General features: G+C 47.1%; 1 protein-coding gene across 1 annotated transcript in view; it reads right to left on the minus strand.

Annotated features, from left to right (window-relative positions):
- The window catches only part of HEXB (hexosaminidase subunit beta), a 29212-nt gene extending 9169 nt beyond the window's left edge, over nucleotides 1-20043 (minus strand). The window contains exons 1-5 of the mRNA XM_072745343.1: nucleotides 19647-20043; nucleotides 16296-16441; nucleotides 12846-12911; nucleotides 10784-10830; nucleotides 10440-10550 (exon numbers count right to left, since the gene is read on the minus strand). Coding sequence (XP_072601444.1) covers nucleotides 10440-10550; nucleotides 10784-10830; nucleotides 12846-12911; nucleotides 16296-16441; nucleotides 19647-19858 — 582 coding nt within the window. The 5' untranslated portion in view covers nucleotides 19859-20043. The remainder of the gene's footprint in view (nucleotides 1-10439; nucleotides 10551-10783; nucleotides 10831-12845; nucleotides 12912-16295; nucleotides 16442-19646) is intronic.
- Between the last annotated feature and the right edge of the window lie 352 nt (nucleotides 20044-20395).

The following is a 20395-nucleotide window of genomic DNA, read 5'->3' on the forward strand; positions in this document are numbered from 1 at the left end:
ATAAGCAATGTTAATATTTATATAAAATATAAGCAGACTACTTGAAAAAGATAAAAAAATATAAGAGGGGGAGACTAGTTTCCCCTACCAGAGAGTTAAAAACTTAACCCTTCTCCTTCATCAGGGCTTAAAGGATTTGCTGATGCATTTGGGACATAGTTTACCTAACAAGGGAATTATGCAAAGAAGTAGACGTTTTTTATTGAATAGTGACAGGATTTTTACCATCAAAGGAGTGAGTTCCTCAGTAAAGACCAGGGGCTTGCAAACTTTTTTCATAAAGGGCCCAACAGTACATATCTTGGTTTTGTGCATTTTTTGGTTACTGTCACAATTGATCCTGCAGTTGTAGAGCAAGACAAAGTATAAACCAATGGACGTGGCTGTATTCCAGTAGAACTTCATTAGCAAAGACAGGTGACAGACTGGATTTGGCCCTTGGGCTCTAGTTTGCCATCCCCTAATATGGATAAGATATAGAATTAGACCTAGAGATGTAGGAGTCAGATAGAAGATAGGGTAGTAAGATTCCCAAGTTCACCTTGTCCCACTGACACGCCAAGGTAACAGCTGCACGTGGACAGCCAACACTGAAGACGGCCACAACAGACCTTCCACGGGTGATCCCAGAGGGAAGGCCACATGAAACAGGAGTGGAAACGGGGTTGGGAACATAAGCCCTGGTGAGACCTAACGACAAGCAGGAGGGACTCATGCAGAGACATGAAACCCCACACCAGGCACCCCAGATACTGGGGACCTGCACCAGGAAGAGGAGTCTCTCTAACATCTGGTTTGGAAACCAGTGGGACTTTAAAAATCAATGGGCTTAACTCTAAGAGCCAGAGGGCAATAGGAAGCGAAGTTCTGCCCTTAAAGAACAAGCATAATAAGCAACTATGGACACAGCACCAAAGTCGCAGTTTGGAAAGAGCCTGGGGTGGACCGAAGGAGATTTATTTACTAATCTCAGAACAAGGCAGAGATCTTTAGGAGATTTCTCTAAGAAGCTAAGTGCTGGCAAGCACCGTTTCTCTCTCTCTCTCTCCTTCCCCAGCCTAGACAGCTGAACACTAACACTTCACCCATCTTGCTAGCACCATATGGCCTGTCCCATTCAACCCACCAGCCTTAGCAGGTATCCCTCCAAAGTGACTCCTGCCACACGGAGAGGAGGAGGATACCCCGTATCCCAGCACACCTGCAGTTTGCACAGCTGAGCCTGTCAGCTGGCTTCACAGATAAAGTCCTGTTGGTCGGTGTCCCCGCAACTGTGACAAAGAGGCTAACTCCAGACAACTAGTCTGACTGCTGCTCCCCCGACCTATTAGCCCACCATGGACCCCGGCCCTTCAGCAGTATAGGGACCAAACCCTGAGTGTGTACTCTGAGCAGGCACGGTGGTTTACGGGCTAACAGCAATGTCCTAATGGCAAACACAGCCCAAGCACAACGGTAGGGTGCATGTGGCCTCCAAAGACCTGCCTCGAGCAGCTGGTTTGAGGAAACAGGAGCGCTGCGCTACAGGGCATCAAAGGACCTCTTCTACACAAGGCCACTATTTTCAAGACCAGAAGACACAGCCGATCTCCCTAATCCATAGAAACAGAGAGACAGAATGAGAAGATAGAAATAGGTCCCAAATGAACAGGACAAAAATCAAAGTAAGAGTTCAATGAAACAGAGAAAAACAATACACCTGATAAAGAATTCAAAGTAATGGTCATACCTAAAACTAATATTATACTGTATGTTAACTAACTAGAATTTATAGAAAATAATGGTCATAAAGATACTCTCTGAACTTGAGAAAAGAGTAGAGAAGCTCAGACTATCAACAAAGAAGGAATAAAGAATTCAGTAAATGAAATTTTTAAGAACCACACATACTAGAGGGAACAGGTTAGAAGATGCATAAGAACAGATCAGCGATCTGTAAGACACAATAACAGAAAGCAACCACAATGAACAGCAAAAAACAAACAAAAAAAGAATAGAATAGTTTAGGGGGACTCAGTGACATCAACTGTAACAACATTTACATTAGAGGAATCCCAAGAGAAGAGAGAGAAGAAAGCAAAAAACTTATTTGAAGAAATAGCTAAAAACTTAGCTAATCTTGGGCAGTAAATAAACACCCATATCCAGGAAACACAAAGAGGTCCACTTCAAGACACATAATAACTAAAACAACAAATGCTGGGGCGCCTGGGTTGCTCAGTTGGTTAAGCATCCCACTCTTGATTTGGGCTCAGGTCATGATCTCAGGGTCGTGGGATTGAGCCCCGTGTTGGGGTCCACACTCAATGCAGAGCCTACCTGAGATTCTCTCTTCCTTTCCCTCTGTCCCTGCCCCACTCCCTGCTCTAAATAAATAAGTAAATAAATAAATAAATAACCAGCAGGCATAATGAGAGGGCGTTTTAGAGCCACAACAGACAACAGTTACACACAAGGGAAATCCTATAAGGCTGTCAGCTGATTTTATAGCAGAAACTTTGCTGGCCAGAGGGAGCAGAATGATACAAAGTGCTGAAAGCAAAAACCTGGCAACCAAGAACACTACCCAGCAAGCCTATCATTCAGAAAAGGCATTCCCCAGGCAAACAAAAGTTAAAGGAGTTCACCACCATTTAACTGGCCTTAAAAGAAATGTCAAAGAGAACTCTTTAAGTGGAAAGGTAAGGCAATAAATAGGAGAAAATTATGAAAGAAAAAATTTCATAGGTAAAAGCAAACACAATAAAAATAGCAGATTACTTATAATGCCAGTATGGACGTTAAACCGCCTAGTAGTAAATTCCAATCTACAAAAATCAGTGAAGGGATACACACACAAAAAAGACGTAGAATATGACATGATATATATAAAACATGGAGAGTGGGTTAAAATTTAGTGCTTTTGGAATACGTTTGAACTTAAGCAACCATCAACTTAATATAGACTGCTATATACGTAAGATGGTAAGCACCAAACACTTGTAATAGACACACCAAAAATGAAGAGAAAGGAATCTAAGCATAACACTAAACAAAGGCATCAACCACAAAGAGCAAAGGAAGAAAGCAACAGACAAAAACTACAAAAACAACCAGAAAAGAATAAACAAAATGGCTATAAGTACATACCTATCAATAATTACTTTAAATATAAGTAGACTAAATGCTCCAATTAAAAGACACAGGTGACTGACTGGATAATAAGCAAGACCCATCTACATGCTGTCTACAAGAGACTAACTTCAGAACTAAAAGAACAGATAGACTGAAAGTGAAGGGCTGGAAAACATATATCATACAAATGGAAGAGAAAGAAAAACCCAGATAGCAATACTTGCATGAGACAAAAGAGACTTCAAAACAAACTCTGTATCAAGAAAGAAACAAAAAAAAAAAGGCGCTATATAATGAAGAAGGGAAAAATCCAACAAAAGGCTGTCGCAACTGTAAACATCTATGCACCCAACACAGGAGCACCTAAATACATAAATTAACACAGACAGAAAAATTGACAGTACTACAATACTATAGGAGACTTTCACACCTCACTTACATCAATAGATAGATTGATCATCCAGACAAAAATCAAGAAGAAAACAGTGGCTTTGAATGACACATTACACTACATGGAGGACCTAACAGATATATACAGAACAGTCCATCCAAAAATAACAATATACATTCTTTTCAAGTGCACAAGGAACATCCTCCAGGATCATATGAGGCCACAAAACAAGTCTCAATATATCAAGATTGAAATCCTATCAAGCATCTTCTCTGACCACAAAGGTATGAAACCAGAAATTACAAGAAAAGATCTGGAAAGAACACAAATACATGGAATCTAAACAACATAACATGCTACTGAACAACCAAGAAATCAAAGAGGAAATAAGAATACATGGAGACAAATTAAAATGAAAACACGACAGTCCAAAATCTTTAGGATACAGCAAAAGCTATTCTAAAGGAGAGGTTTAAAGCAGTATAGGACAATCTCAAGTTACAAGAAAAATCTCAAATAAATAACCTTCCACCTAAAAGAGCTAGAAGAACAAAGTCCAAAGCTAACAGAAGGCAATAAGTAATAAAGATTAGAGCAGAAATAAATGAAATAGACAGTAAAAGAAATATATAGAAAAGATGAAGCTAAGACCTGGTTCTTTGAAAAGATAAAATTGATGAACCTCTTAGCCACACTCATCAAGAAAAACAGAGAGGACTCAATAGGTATGAATGAGGAGAAAGAACCCCTGCCACAGAAATACAAAGGATTATATTATTATAAAACATTATATGCCAGCAAATTGGACAATATACAAGGAATGAGTAAATTTCTAGGAACATCATCTTCCAAAACTGAACCAGAAGAAATAGAAAATCTGAACTGATGGATTGCTAGTAATGGAACTGAGTCCGTAATCAACGACCAACAAATCCAAGTCCAGGGACCAGATGACCTCACAAGTAAATTTTACTAACCAGTCTTCTCAAATTATTCCCAAAAATAAAAAAAGGAAAACTTCCAAAGTCATTCTATGAGGCTGGCATTACCCTGCCCAGGTAATCAACAACCAGTCAAAGACACTACAAAAAAACTACAGTCCACTATCTCTAATGAACATACATGTAAAAATCCCCAACAAAGTATCAGTAAATCAAATGCAAAAAATACATTAAAAATCACTCATTATGATCAAGTAGGATTTATTACAGGCATGCAAGATGGTTCAATATTCACAAATCAATCACTTTCTTAACAAGAGAAAGGATAAAACCCATGTGATTATCTCCACAGATGCAGAAAAAGCATTTGACAAAATTGGATATGATTATCATATCCAATCATGATAAAAACTCTCAACAGGGTGGGTATAGAGGGAACAGACCTCAACATAATAAAAGCCATATATGAAAAATGCACAACTAGCATCATCCTTAATGGTGGAAAACTGAGAGAGCTCTTCCTCAAAGGTCAGGAACAAGACAAGGATGCCCACTCTCCCCACTTTTATTCAACAAGGTATAGAAGACCCCAGCTGCTGCAAGCGGACAAGAAATAAAAGACATCCAAATTGGTAAGGAAGAAGTAAAACTCACAGCTTGCAGATGACATGATATTTATATGTCCACCATAGGCTCCACTAAAAAACAAAGTTGCAGGATAGGAAGTTAATGTACATAAATCTGTTGCATTTCTATACACTAATAATGAAATGGCAGAAAGGGAAAAAACAACCCCACTTAACAGCTTCAAAAAGAATAAAATAAAAAAAAAATAAAAATAAAAAAAAAAGAATAAAATAACCTAGAAATAACCAATGAGGGGGAAAAAAAGGCCTATATTCTGAAAACTACAAAGTATTGTAGAAGGAAATTGAGGACAACATGAGCAAGTGGCAAGATAGCCCATGCTCACAGACTGCAAGAATTCATACAGTTAAAATGTCCACACCACAGAAAGCAATTTACAGAATCAGTTCAATCCCCATCAAAATACCAAAAGCATTTTTCACAGAAGTAAAACATTAATTCTAGAATCTGTATGGAACCACAAAAGACCCTGAAGAGCCAAAATAATCCTGAGAAAGGCCAAAGCTGGTAGTATCACAATCCCAGATTTCAAAATATACAAATTATACACAAACCCCTACAAAGCTGTAGGGATTGCACCATGATACTGGCACAAAAGCAGACACGAATCTGTGGAAAAGAGCAGACAGCCCAGAAACAGGTCAATTAGTCTATGGAGGAGGAGGCAGAGGCAGGAACATACAACGGGGAAAAGACAGTGTTCAATGAATGGTGTTGGGACAGCTGGGCCCCCACATGCAAAAGAATGAAGCTGGATCACATTCTTATGCCATACACAAAAATAAACTCAAAATGGATTAAAAATCTACGTGGGATACCTGAAGCCATAAAACTCCTGGAAAAAAACATGGGCAGTAATCTGTTTGGCCTCAGCATGAGCAACATCTTGCTGGATATGACTCACTGGGCAAGGGAAACAAAAACAAAACTACTGGGCCTACACCAGAATAAAAAGCTTTTGCACAGTGAAGGGAGCCATCGACAAAACAAAAAGGTGAGCTGCTGAATGGGAGAAGATACTTGCAAATAATATATCCCGTAACGGGTTAATATCCAAAATATATAAAGTTATACAACAGCAAAAACCCCCCAATAATCCAATTAAAAATGGGCAGAGGACCTGAAGAGATATTTTTCCAAAGAAGATCTGCATATGGCCGATAGACACATGAAGAGGTGCTCAACATCATTCCTCAGGGAAATGCAAATCAGAACTACAATGAGGTATCAACTGACACTTGTCAGAATGGCTAAGATAAAAAAGACAAGAAATAACAAGGGTTGGATATGGAACATGAGGAGAAAAAGAAACCCTTGTGCCTTGCTATGTAGCCATGTACACCGGTGCTGTCACTGTGGGATGGGGAGTGTCCTCAAAAAATCAAAAACAGAATTACCATATGATCCAGTAATGCCACTAGTGGTTTCCCCGAAGAAAACAAAAACACTCATTTGAAAACCCCTCTGCAGCCTTCAGTGTTTGTCCCACGTTGCTCGCAGCGGCCGGGCCACGGAAGCAGCCAGCGTCCGCGGCGGGACGAGTGGATGAACAAGATGTAGCACGTGCTTATACGCAGTCACACAGCGGAAAATCAGCTACGGAAAAGCATGAGACTTTGCCCTTTGCAACAACACGGAAGGGCCCAGAAGGTAGGAGGCCAAGAGAAGCAGGTCTGAGAGTAACGAGTGCCCACGACTGCCCTTCTGCGCCGAATCCCCGCAACAAAACCAGCGAACAAAGAACCTGCAAGACAGCAGCCCCTGAACACGGAGGACGCCCGGGAGCTGCGGGGGGCGGGGGGGGGGGGGGCGAGCGGGGTCCAAGCAGCTAAAGGAGACAGAGACACACAGACTTAGGCCTTGATACGCGGACGTCGCGGAGTCCACAGTGCAGCGGGGAGGGAGGTCGAGGCCGGAACAGCCGAACAGCCGCGGGTGACAGGATGACAAGCGGCGGGAAGGATGCGCTGCTGGAGCCACAGGCTGTGCCCGGGAGCTGCCAGGCTGCCGCACACTAGTTATGGCTCAATAATAGTGACAGGAACAAACGGAGCTCGGGTGTTAGAAAAGGCAAGTGTGTATGTGTTCGTGGAGGTGCAGTGCGGTCCCTGCTGCGGCCTGCGCGCGGGGGGGTGGGGGGGCAGGCAGGGGTCCCCGCGGCCCAGGTTTCGGGCCCCCGCCTCCCGCACCGCTGCACGGGTTCCTGGGAGAAGAGTGGCTCCAGGACCGGGAAAGAGAGACGATGGGTGCGGAAGGTCACGGGCCGAGAGCACCTGCCCGAGGATGCGGCGCGAGGCCCCACCGGGGCGGCGGCACAAGCTGCCAACAGGGCCAGGAGCGGCCGCAGCCCTCGGTAAAGGCCCCGAGCACCTACTGATGAAAACGCGGACCTCGAGCGAGGCTCCACCTCACAGGAAAATGCCTTCGGACGCGGCACCTCCCTGTTGGGGAACCCAGCCCCTGGCAGCCGCCCCAGCACTAAGTGGCCAGGCAGGACCCCGGGGGGGACGCTAAGGCCAGCGGAGGAACGTGGCCTGAAGAACAAGCTTCCGTCATCTCATAATACCACCCGCAAGACACCGACTTTTTTTTATTAACAAATACAAAATATATTTGGGGGACTTTTTTTTTTTTTTTTAAGATTTTATGTGAGAGGGAGCACGCACGAACCAAGGGAGGGGCAAAGGGAGAGGGACAAGGAGACTCCCCGCTGAGCAGGGGCCCGACATGGGGCTCAATCCCAGAAGCCCGGGATCCAGACCTGAGCCTAAGGCAGACCCTTACCGACTGAGCCCCCAGGGTCCCCAATCCAAGATACTTTTAAGTTGACTTCACAGCGAGAAACCTGGCGGATGACCTGTGTCAACATCCTGGCTGTTAACATTACCGGTGATGGAATAAAGAAGGTGCCACCTGCTATGGAGAGAACATGGCATCACTTTTGTCTTATTCCTGCCAGAATGCATGACCTGAATCTACTCATGTAAAAACACAGGCTGAAGTGCATTCTACAAAGTGACTGAGCTAAACTCTTCAAAAATGTCATGGTTTTGAAAGACAAGGGAGATAAACGGTACCAAACTGTAGGTGCTAAAGAGACGTGACAAACTCAACACCTGATCCCAGATTAGACACTGAATTTACAAAGGACCTGATCGGAACAACTGATCAAAGAATGAGGTCTGTAGATGACAGCATGATCATTTAGATTAAATAAAAATCTAAAAAAAATAAATAAAAAATAAAATAAAATGTTTAAAAAACATATTTTTCCTACTTTTTTTTTTTTTCTTTAAAAGATTTATTTATTCATGAGAGACACAGAGAGAGAGGCAGAGACGCAGGCAGAGAGAGAAGCAGGCTCCCTGCAGGGAGCCCGATGCAGGACTCAATCCTAGGACCCCAGGGTCACGCCCTGAGCTGAAGGCAGACACTCAACCACTGAGCCCCCCAGATGCCCCTGACATTTTTTTTTAAGTAATCTCTACACCCAGTGTGGGGCTCAAACCCACAACTCTGAGATCAGGAGCCCCATGCTCTACCAACTGAGCCAGCCACTCGCCCTGAAAAACTATATTAAGAGAAAATTTGGGAGGTTATTTTTATATTTATATCCTTGTTCTGGAGTCCTTTCTTAGCTCACTTCCCAAGACAAAAAATAATAAAAGGTTAGATTGAAAGATATTATACTACATATAAAACTATTTTTACTTCTACAGAAAAAGACACTATAGTTTAAAAAACACATCTAGTGGGCAGCCTGGGTGGCTCAGCAGTTTAGCGCCGCCTTCGATTCAGGGCGTGACCCCGGGGTCCGGGATGGAGTCCCACATCGGGTCCCCACATGGAGCCTGCTTCTCCCTCTTCCTGTATCTCTGCCTCTCTCTCTCTCTCTCTCTCTCTCTCTCTCTGTCTCTCATGAATAAATAAATAAAATCTTAAAAAAAAATCTGGAAAACTTCACAAGAATATACAAGGGATAAGCATATATAAACAAGCAAATACCAAAGTATCACTGTATATAAACAAATATATATATAACAAATATATAAACAAATATATATATAAATATATATATATTATATATATAAACAAGTATATAAACAAATATAACATTAACATTAAAGAGCTCTTATATCAACAAGGAATCAATATTCCAGAAGAAAAAAAATGGACACTGAAAATATATTTGCAGCTTACAATATTAAAAACACAAGTATCTAATAAGAGAGGCTTATATTCACTAAAATATCACAGAAGTGAAAATTAAAACACAGAGATATTAGATGAACAAACAATATGGCAAAAGTGTGCCCCCCTGTTGGCCACGCAACCACTTGCACGACCTCTCTAAGAGGCAATCTGATCATATGTAACAATTTAAAATCCCCCCTAAAATAAAGTGTGTCCATTTTTAAGCCCGGAAATTGACTTGCAAGAATTTATATTTGGGAAATAATCCTGATGAATATGCAAATGTTAGAATACTTACTCTACAGGACTGTTTGTGATAAATTAACCTAGGTGTCCATCAGCATGCGAATGGTTAAATTCACATCATGGTATATAAAATATAATAATTAACTGTTTAGAAAGATACAGACCTTACATATTCTTTCATAAAAACATGGCCATAACAAGTTTTTTTGAGGTAGAAAAAGTGCAATTCCATTCAAGGTTTTTAAAAAGCCATGTCCTGTGTGTTAATATATTACATTTTTAAGTGTAAGAAGAGATAAATGGGACACCGAAATTTATGTCAACCTTTGGTAAAAGCAATTATGGGATTACTACCTATTTTATGCCACATGTTTGTTGAAACTTTTTAGACCAAGCATTTATTTCTTTCACAAAAGTAACAATAATGTCTTTTGGAGAAAAAACATTTAGGATATTCATGCAAATATAAAAATCACTTTCTAATAATACGGTGCATTCATAAGCGATCAAGGGAAGACGCAAAAGAACATGGGAGGAGAACTTGCCCATGTGGTGACGGTGAGCATGAACCACTAAGGAGCGGACAGGAAGAAACAGTTCCTGGGAGCCTCACCCCCAACTCCCACCATCGGAAAAGTCCATGCTCCTCTGGAACCTCTCCCTAGGTACGGGCAGTGCCCAGCCTCCTTTCTACGCCACTTCAAATAAATTAAGTGGCGGTGCCAACATTTAACACTGACTTTCTCAGTGGAGGAAACAGCCCTTCCAGAGCTCAGTGCCCAAGTACAGGACCGGCAACCGCCCCATTCCCACCCATACAGCAGTGTCAGTAACCCACGCACAGTAACACCATGAAAGGACGAAGCTTCAGAATAGAAAACGGGTGACATAAAATAATCACCTACCAGGGTTTTAAGAATACTCTTAATGGGCAGGAAATGTCTAGCTGTATCAATTAAAATTCCTCTGTGAGGAAACCTTGGAGAATCAATAATGTTGCACTCGTTGATGGTAAACTAGAAAACAAAATAAAACTAACTTTAGAATTTTCTCTTGACTTGAGCTTAGTTAAGAGGCCTACATTTATGCAAGCACTGGATAAAAGACTTAGAACAAGTAGGAAATTTACATTTACCAGAGAAGCTAAACATCTGGAAAGAAGAAATGCAATAAACAACTAAAGACTTTACATTTTTTTTTATAGTAATACATCTATCCAACAATTTAGTAACATAATAATCATACTTACAGTCCCATAAGAATCTTGATAAATTAACTGGCTAAAGGTCTCTAAACCTAGGGAGAGTAAAATTTATAGTTTATTGCCTTAATTTATATATGAGATTGAGTCAAAAAAAGTTGCATTATACTAACATACACTCATAATGAGAAAAGGCAAATAAAACTAAAAATAATGTTAGACCTACACCTTCTAACATATTTTCTAAAATCAAAGCTCAGCTTTTTAAAAACATCCCTGTTGCTTTTGTCTCATTAAAACGCTTTACCGTCACTGTACCCACAGTTTTGTTTGAATGATAAACACAAAATGAATAGCGATTTAATACAACAAAACACCACTTACCAAGGAAATTTATGGCATTATAAAAAGAATTTTTATGATAAAATATAGCAAAACTTCAGAGATCACAGAAAGTTAACAGAGGGGAGACGGTCCCAAGCCACCATGAAGCTATAAATAAGAACCCAAGTAAAGGCCTACGATGTTTTGCTCACAGCTGCAGACTCTGTCCCGGGCATTTTTCACTTAAGTGGATTGTTTCCTTAATACACTACCATTACGGGCCAGTTCCTCCAACTGCTCTTGACTTTTCCATGATTTTTGTCCCTAAAGATTTTCATTTTTAATTGGTCTCCACACCCTGGGCCTGGAGCCCACAACCCGAGATCCAGAGTCGCGGGAGCAGCCACGGGAGCAGCCGGGCCTTTACAATTGTCACCCCTCAAGGCGGCCTGGGGGTCAGGAGGGAGGGAGGAGCCCTAAGTGACACCCCGGGAACAGAAAGACCATGAGATACAGCTGAGCGATTAAGGCAACAGGTGTGACGCCCTCCTAGGACCGAGATGGGAAGACGCCGGAGGGAAGCGCTGCTCACTGGGCCGGGGAGGCCGGGTCGCTGGTCACAGCCCCCCCCCCCCCCCCCCCCCGTCCAGGGCCACCCCCCATGCGGGCGAGCGCCACGGGACATTTAAGGAAGCAACACCCGCTCTTCTCAGACTTTTCCAAAAAAACAGAGGAGGAGGCAAAAGTTTCGAACTCCTTTTACAAGCCCTGCGTTACCCTGAAGGCAACCAGAGGGGAGGAGAGAGCCGCCGGCCGCCCGTGTTCACGCCCGGCCCGCAGCAGACCCAGGCCGCCCGGTGTCAAGGACCCAAACCTGGTCCGTTCACATTAAGGAAGAGTCTCTTCCTTTTTTAAAGCCCTACTGCTTGGAAGTCTCTTCGAATTAGAGGAAGAGAAAGCAGCTTCTGAACAGCGGAAGGAAATGTGCCAAAACCCAAAGTCTGACCCAGCTCTGAAATCCAGAAGGGACCTCTGGGGTTTCTTCCCACCCTTTGCCTCCAGCCCCTCAGGGAGCGGCTCTGCGCCCCGCATCTGGGCTGCGCTCATGTCTGCTAGCCCCAGGGACCGACCCCCCACCCCGGGTTTGTGGCCGAGGCTCTCCCAGTCCCCTCACAAAATTCTCAGGATCAAGTGACTCCTGGCCCAGAAACCAAAGCAGAATCACCCAATTCTCCAAAGGGTCCCGATGAAAACCGGTAACAAAAGCAGGACCGAGCCCAGGAGGCCCCTGGAGGAGCCGAGCAGCTCAGGCCCCGTGTCCCTCCGACGGCCGCCCGTGGGAACCGTGGCTGCTGCGTGGAGGCTGGCCTTACAGGCGACGTTCTCCATCTGTTTCTGTGCTTCTGCCCTGGCAGGTTCAGGAATCAATTCGGGCCTTTTGTTTGTGAATAACTAAGTCCGTTTCTTAGACGGGGGCGGGGGGGGGGGCACACTCGCGAGGCAGCAGGCCAGGCCACACCCCGCACGAGGTCACTCGCAGCGGCCGGGAAGGCCCTGTGGACACACAGCCAAGGGACCAGCGACCTCCGCTTGTGGACGAACGCGCCTCCACGTCCCCTGCGAGGCCTAAAGATCTCTCCCTGTTCCGTGAAAGTCATTTTGGGAATACCCGACACCCCCTGCAGAGGGACCGAGGAAGCAAACTCCTGCTGTGCTTGATTTTCCAAAGCACCAAATGGAAACAAATCTTTACTCGAAAACGACAATCGGACTACACAGAACTTACCTCGCAATGCTCCCCACACTCTGTTGGCCTTGAGGAAAGCCACCGGTGCTTTCACAACCAAACTATCTGCATGGGGGGAGAAGGTGGTTAATCCCTCAGTGACACACGATGGATGTATTTAAGCACAGACTCGTGTCTGGGGACCATCCCCGCCCCCCGCTGCAGGCCCTCCCCCGGCTGCCGGTACTCTCCAGGGACGCCCTGAGGCCCCGTCCCCGCTGTCCCCAGGCGGCCTCCAGCCAGCAGGGGCGCAGGTCAACAATCCCCAGCCCCGCTTCCCTCCATGACCCTCAGCAGAGAGCTTCCTACTTCGGCTATGGTTCCTTGGTTGGTTTTTTTTTTTTTTTTTTAAAGATTTTATTTATTCATGAGACAGAGAGAGAGGCAGAGACCCAGGCAGAGGGAGAAGCAGGCTCCGCGCAGGGAGCCCGACACAGGACTCGATCCCGGGACCCGAGATCAAAGCCTGGGGCCGACGGCAGGCGCTGAGCCCCCCGGGGATCCCCGTGGTATGGTTTCAGATCAACGGTGCAAGCGCCACCACCCCCGGAACCCCTGTGGAGCCTGCACGTCCCCCCCCTCCCCCGACACACCTGCCACCTCACCCGAGCTACACTCAGCTTCGTGCCCCTCAACAGACTAGTGCGCGCCCATCTCCTCCGGCTCCCCACTGCTTGGGGGGGGGGACACGGGGGGGGACACGGAGGGCAACGCTTCAGGGCCTTGAATGCCACTCGGCTGGGCTGTGCCGTCCCCAAGACCCCGGGGAGGCCTGGAGGGGACCGGCCACAGAGCAGGGAAGGCCCCGCTACGGGCTGGGGTCGCCCTCGCCCTCCGGCTTGGCTCCCAGGGCACCCGGCAGCACCTACCGGAAGCGGGTTCCACCGACGGCCAGGAAGCATGCGACCTCCCGGGTGACAGCCTCTGACGAGGCGGCCTTTCCTTGGGAGGGGCGCCGAGGGCGCTCACGGCCAGGCTAGCAGGCCTGCTCCTCGGCTGCGGCCTAATCCGGCCTCCTCTCCGTCTCCATCAAGTTCTTGGCCACCAGACTCACTGGCCGCTGTTTCACAACAGTTTTTAATGCACATGTTTTGGGGTCTCTCAGAAATAGTGCGACACGGTCACCCACAAGTCACCTAAAAGCCACTAACGTGTGTGTTCTCCGGGCTAAACACTTCGGTAGCTGATGGCCGATCGTAACAAGGGTCCTGATTCAACTCAATGCAAAACCCCCAGACAGAGCAGGTAAAAGGACACTGTGTCCCGTACATACAGACACCTAAGCTGTAGAATTTCAAGTTTTATTTCAAAACCAAGTTACTGGTGTCAACAACGACCTCCGTGATGTGGGGTGGGAGTGGCACCCCTGACCTCAGTTACCCCGCTCTGTGCTCTACTGCTACTACTGTAACTCTGTGCTGTAACTGTAACTACTCTGTGTTTAGGACCGGACACACAAACAGCATCAAGACAGGATTCTTCAAAAATAAAACAGGTAAGGCTAAAATGGCCTGAGATGCCCACTCACCTCCCTCTACTTTCATCAGAAGACACTTCTCAGACCTCCCCCTGTGCACTGACACACAGACGTGCAACGACCGCAGTACTGCCCCGTGTGCGGACACACCAACGGTAGCAACTCCTGCATGGGGCCTCTGTGCACCTCAGGCTCTCCAAGCTCGCTCTCTCACTCTGCGCCTTCATTCCTCACTGTTCCACAGGAGTCCTCCGCACCAGCTCACGAAGTCTACCCAGTCATCCCCGGACCCATGAACAAGTAGTTTTGTTCAGGGCTCTTCACATTCAAGCAAGCTGCGTCGAACATCCTCATTACATGTAATTAATTCTCCGCAGCAGAAACTAGTCCACTTCTGGGTCCCAGGGCATAATAATTTCATTTTAATACGTGATGCTGTAGCACCTGTCACTTCCTTCAACATTTTCTCACACTCCGGAACCACAGTTGATATTTGCATCTGTGTTCATTTTATCATCAACTAGTTCAAAACTTGACTAGTTTATCCTTCAATGAGAAAATTTTACAACCAGCTTGTCCTAAGAAGCCTCCTTTTCAGAATAAAGAAGTTTGCAAAGCCAAATTGATGACAAGCTAGAACCCTCCAGTTTCAAAACACTACCATTTTCTGGAATTTACGATTGGTCATCAGTATTGCTAACAGACAGCAGAGATTCCTTAGGGAGTGAATGACCACTTCTGTCTCAATTCAGATTACAAAACCTAATTTGTGAAGGGTCTGAGTGCTGCCAACTGAAATCACGTGTCACATGGTGTCAGAAAATCTTGTTTCTCTGTGAACAGCTAGAGAATTGAAGAGAAATGTACTTATTCTTCAGAGATGTATTAAGAAATCTGATCTCGGGGCACCGGGGGGCTCAGCGGTGGAGCGTCTGTCTTCTTCGGCCCAGGGCGTAACCCCCCAGGGTCCTGGGATCGAGTCCTGCATCGGGCTCCCCGCAGGGGCCTGCTTCTCCCTCTGCCTGGGTCTCTGCGTCTCATGAATAAATAAATTAAATCTTTAAAAAAAAGAAAGAAAGAAACCTGATCTCTATGCAAAGGATGAAGAGATACACTCAACTGTCTGTTAGGTAGTCTGAGGACACAGGAGCGGCCCCTCTCTTACCCCCTATCTTTCCGCCCTGCCCACAGTCTGCTCTGTGCGTACTGATCTAGCACCTACGGCCTCGCGTGGCTTCCCTTGCCTCCTTGCTGTAGTTCCATATTCTTCCTAGTCAAGAGGCCCAGAAAAAAGGCCCGCCCAATTATTCCTTCCTGCACAATTTGGGAAAGGCCCGAACGTCTTAGGCAACAAAAGGATCCTATAGCTAAATGTTGACTGTATTGTAAAATGAAATAGCCCCACCCCACTCCCCATTCTGCATTATCTTTGTATCAAATTAGATTATAAATAGAGATCATGGATATAAGCATAGATTTATCTTCAAAATAAAAAAAATTACTAGATGTCCAAAAATAAGGGATTAGCCAATTAAGTCATTGCACTAAAAATGATTTCACAGAAAAATATTTAATACATGTTTATAACGTTAGGCCAAAGAGCAGAATACAAAAGCCACATGAGCAGAATTACACCATTCTCATGTCCCTTTTATAGGTTTATGCTTAAATCTACATATAATATTTAAACGTATCTACAGAAACAACACAGCCAAGGCGACGGTCATTAACTAAGCACTGGGGTTATGAACGATTTCTTTCCTCCTCTTCACTTACTGCACTTAACACTTAAAGATTTTCTACAATGACTAGGTATTACTTTTATCATCAAACTTTAATGATAATTTTAAAACTAAAACTTAACTCATTGACCACGAACTCAGAATAGTTCATGCCATGGAACCTATTTGGGGCACGTAAGGCCGGAACGAGCAGCTCCCAACACGCTGCACTCGCGCTGCACAGGTACTCACAGGACTCATCTGAAGTGACGTTGGGGTAAAGATCACACTCCGAGTCAAGGACAACGGAGACGAGAAGTTGCTTTAACTCCACCGCACTGTTACGTTTAGCAGGGCCATGCTGTGACTTGTCCAAATTAAAAATATAGCCATGGTATCTGTGTGAGAAATAAATTCAAACAAATTTTTAAAGCACTGTAGTCACATTTTCGATGCATATGTGGCCGTGGACCCTGCAGCTGACCCCTCCAATCCCTGCTACCCAGACCTGGTCCAACAACAAGCTCTCACTCCAACTGCACATTGGATTTTTCTGGGGGAGCTTTCTGAAAATAGGGCTGTCCAGACCGTCTCGGAATCTCTGCGAGTGGGATACAGGCACGGGAACTTGAGAAGTTACCCCCACACTTCCGAGTGCCTCGTATGAAGTTGCTGTTAAGAACCAGTAATGGCGGGATCCCTGGGTGGTGCAGCGGTTCGGCGCCTGCCTTTGGCCCAGGGCGCGATCCTGGAGGCCCGGGATCGAATCCCACATCGGGCTCCCGGTGCATGGAGCCTGCTTCTCCCTCTGCCTGTGTCTCTGCCTCTCTCTCTCTCTCTCTCTAACTATCATAAATAAATAATAATTAAAAAAAAAAAATTAAAAAAAAAAAAAAAAAAGAACCAGTAATGGCAATCCCAACCCTCTTGGGTACCCAAGCCGATGATCACCAGCAGGAGGTGGGCCATCAGGGGTGCTGGGGGCATAGGTTTCCCACACCAAGTGAGCTACAAGAGCCCCACTCTTCAGTACGTGACACCTGGACTGGTGGCAGCCACACTAAAAATGGCAGAGATGGCAAGAGCATGGATTTCCTAACGATACTGCTGAGCCACTGAGTCAACTAAAACCCTCTCTGATTTTGGACTTCCTCAAGTATGAGATAAGAGCTGTTCTTAAAAAAAAAAAAAAAAAAAAAAAAAAGAGCTGTTCTTGCTTAAGCTTGATTCAGTCACAGTTCCTGTTATCTTCCCCAAAAAGCTAATATATAACCACCACTCCCCCCTCCAAGAGGTCATCAGCCCACAGAATTCTCAACAGGGCCTTGAAAATTTACCCAAGCACCCCAACAATTCAGCGATCTTAATTTTTCTCCTGAATCTGCCAAAGTTTTCCCACGGGAAGGGCTCTCAGCCTCTTCATCCTTTCCACTCTCGCTGGTTAACTTCCATACACTTCCAAACTCATTGGAACTTTCCTACTTCTCCTTACTTTTCTGGAAACACACAAGATGTTCTTACATATAAGTAGCATACACAACCTCTCTGGCTTATCAAAATCTATTTAAAATGTTATTTAAAGAATTACTTTGAAGCTTTATTTGGTCTTCTGATACTTTTAAATGTTGTTTTAATTTCCCCTTTCTCTGGTATGTGGGTACCAGACAGAAAATTAAGATCACTGAACTGCTGGGGCGCCTGGGTGGCTCAGTTAAGCATCCACCTTGGACTTGGGTCGTGGTCCCAGGGGTCTGGGACGGAGACCCACGTTGGACTCTCTGCTCAGCGGGGAGTCTATTTCTCCCTCTCCTGCCACTCCACCTGCTAGGTGTGTACACACACTCTGTCAAATGAATAAAATCTTGAAAGAAAAAAAAATAGATCACTAATTATAAACTCAGAAATGGCTAAGAAGGTAAACTTTATCGTCTACATATTTTACCACAGTGAAGCACATTTAAAACAAACAAACAAACAAGGAAATTAAAGTTGCCAGCAGTTCTGAGATCTGACTTGGTTGCTGGCTTGTCCCAAATAAGGAAAACCTTGGTCCTGGGCATTAAAACTTCTTCTTTTTTTAAATTTTTTTTAAAATTTATTTATGATAGTCACAGACAGAGAGAGAGAGAGGCAGAGACACAGGCAGAGGGAGAAGCAGGCTCCATGCACCGGGAGTCCGACATGGGATTCAATCCCGGGTCTCCAGGATCGCGCCCTGGGCCAAAGGCAGGCGCCAAACCGCTGCGCTACCCAGGGATCCCGGTATTAAAACTTCTAACCGAAAACTCAAAGGGTTCTAAAGCAGTGGTGTCCAGGGGTTAATTTTGCCTTTCAGGAGCTGAGGGAATGGAGCTATTCATTGTAAAAAAAAAAAAAAAAAAAAAAAGATGTATGAGTGATGGATCCTGCTCTACGAGTTGAGGAAGCTGTTACGCACCAGAGCAAACTCTCTGCTTGCAAAATGCATAGTATTTGAAAGCAGGGTCTGTGATGTAGGCTGGGCCCTTCGAAGATAGGAGCCTCTGACCTACTAGGGCCTGGACTGCGTGCTCCCCAGCACCTAGTGCCTTGGGACATCCCTGTCATCCCTGCAGTCCACACCCACACTGACCCCTCTGAGTTCCTGGAATGCTCGCCCGAATACCTTCACGTCCTAGGCGTCCAGGTTGATGCTTTATAACCTGCTTCCTAACAATGTAGGGTATGATTAGCAACAGCTGCCTCACACACCAGGCACGAATTAGCCAAATTTCAGCTAATCACCCGCGCTGCCTCAAAATGCCAAGCCTTGTTTTTAAACCATCTCACAGCTGACTGGAGCCTCGGGCATCACACCATCAACTTGTCTCCCACGCCTTCTTGCCACAGTCCTCGTCGTTTTAAGCATATTCCTGAGTCCTTGTTTAACGGACGGTATGGCACAGAAGAAAAATACAATTTTACAGACCGAGTCCCAATGCAAGTGTGTTCACCCTGTTTGCCTCTTAAAAAGATCTCCCAGCCACGATCTTCCTTCCGGATGACCTTTCTCCTTCTCAGTATCCCGCGGCAACCAGCCAGCTTGGTTTTACTACTTCACCCCGAGTCTGGCCATTGGATGGGGTTTAGCAGATTCAGTCCCAAAGGCTCACTGAAGCGCGTGTCTAAGGTGGCCGTGTCCAGTGCAAAAGTGAAGGCGAAAAATAAGCCATGCAGGGTCTCTGCACCCCGACCTCACGTTCCAGGCCTATGTGGGCCAGCAGGTTCCTCTGGTTTCGCTTTTTTATTTCTTTCCCCACCAGCTGCCTTCTGTCCTGCAGGGAAAACCACGCCGCAGTGCGCACTGGAAGGAGGCGCAACCTGGGGAGCCCGGGGGCCTCCGCGGGACGACGCGGCTGCGCGGGGGGCCGCGGGGCGGGGGCCCGAGCGCGGCCAGGGCGCCGCACGGAGACCGACGGTTCCTTGGAGGGATTTCGGGGTGCGGGGCCCAGCCGAGCGCGGGGTCCCGGGGGCGCGGCTCTCCCCAGACCTCCTCCCGCGGCCCCCGAGCCCCGGCGCCCAGGAGGCCCCTCCGAGCCACCCCCCGCCCCGGCCCCAGCCCCGGCCCGGCCCCGGAGCGCTCACCGCCGGAAGGCTTCCTGCAGGAGGGCGCACGACGGGCCGGCGCTGGACGCGGGGTCGTGGGAGACGGAGAAGTTCTCGCGGGACACGTGCAGGGCGCGCGGGGTCGTCCGCACCGACAGCGGCAGAGGCCACAGCGCCGGGCCCGACGCGGCGGCGGAGCGAGGGGAGAGCGCCGCCAGCAGCGCCAGCAGCCCCAGTCCGCGGGGACCCATGGCCGCCCGGCTGCGCGCGCTCGCTCGGTCCGTCGGTCGGTCGGTCCGCCGGTCGGTCCGCCGGTCGGTCCGCCGGTCGGCGCAGGTGCGCGCAGCCCGGGACCCGACCTCCCGCCCGAGCCCGGGAAGGAAGCGCCGGCGCCAGGGCGGAGGAGTCAGCTGACAGCGCGCGCCCCGCCCGGGCCCGCCCCGGGGCTGCTGGGACCGCCCCCGCCCCGCCCCTACAGGCCCCGCCCCCTCCGCCCCGGCCCCGCCCATGCTCCCGCCCCAGGCCCCGGCGCCGTCGCCACCGCCCCGGCCCTGCTCCTGCTCCCAGCCCCCCCCCCCGCCCCGCCCCGCCCTCTCCGCCCGGGGCCCGCCCCCGGCCCGCCCCCGGCCCAAGCCCCGACCCAGGCCCCGCCCCCGCCAGGCCAAGGCCCCGCCCCCACCGCCCCGGTCCCGCCCCCTGATCCAAGCCCCGCCGCCTGGTCCAAGCCCCACCCCCGGTCCAAGCCCCGTCCAGGCCCCGCCCCAGCCAGCTTCGGCCCCGCCCCCGGT

This window comes from Vulpes vulpes, unplaced genomic scaffold, assembly GCF_048418805.1.
Source record: "Vulpes vulpes isolate BD-2025 unplaced genomic scaffold, VulVul3 u000000652, whole genome shotgun sequence".
Classification (NCBI taxonomy): domain Eukaryota; kingdom Metazoa; phylum Chordata; class Mammalia; order Carnivora; family Canidae; genus Vulpes; species Vulpes vulpes.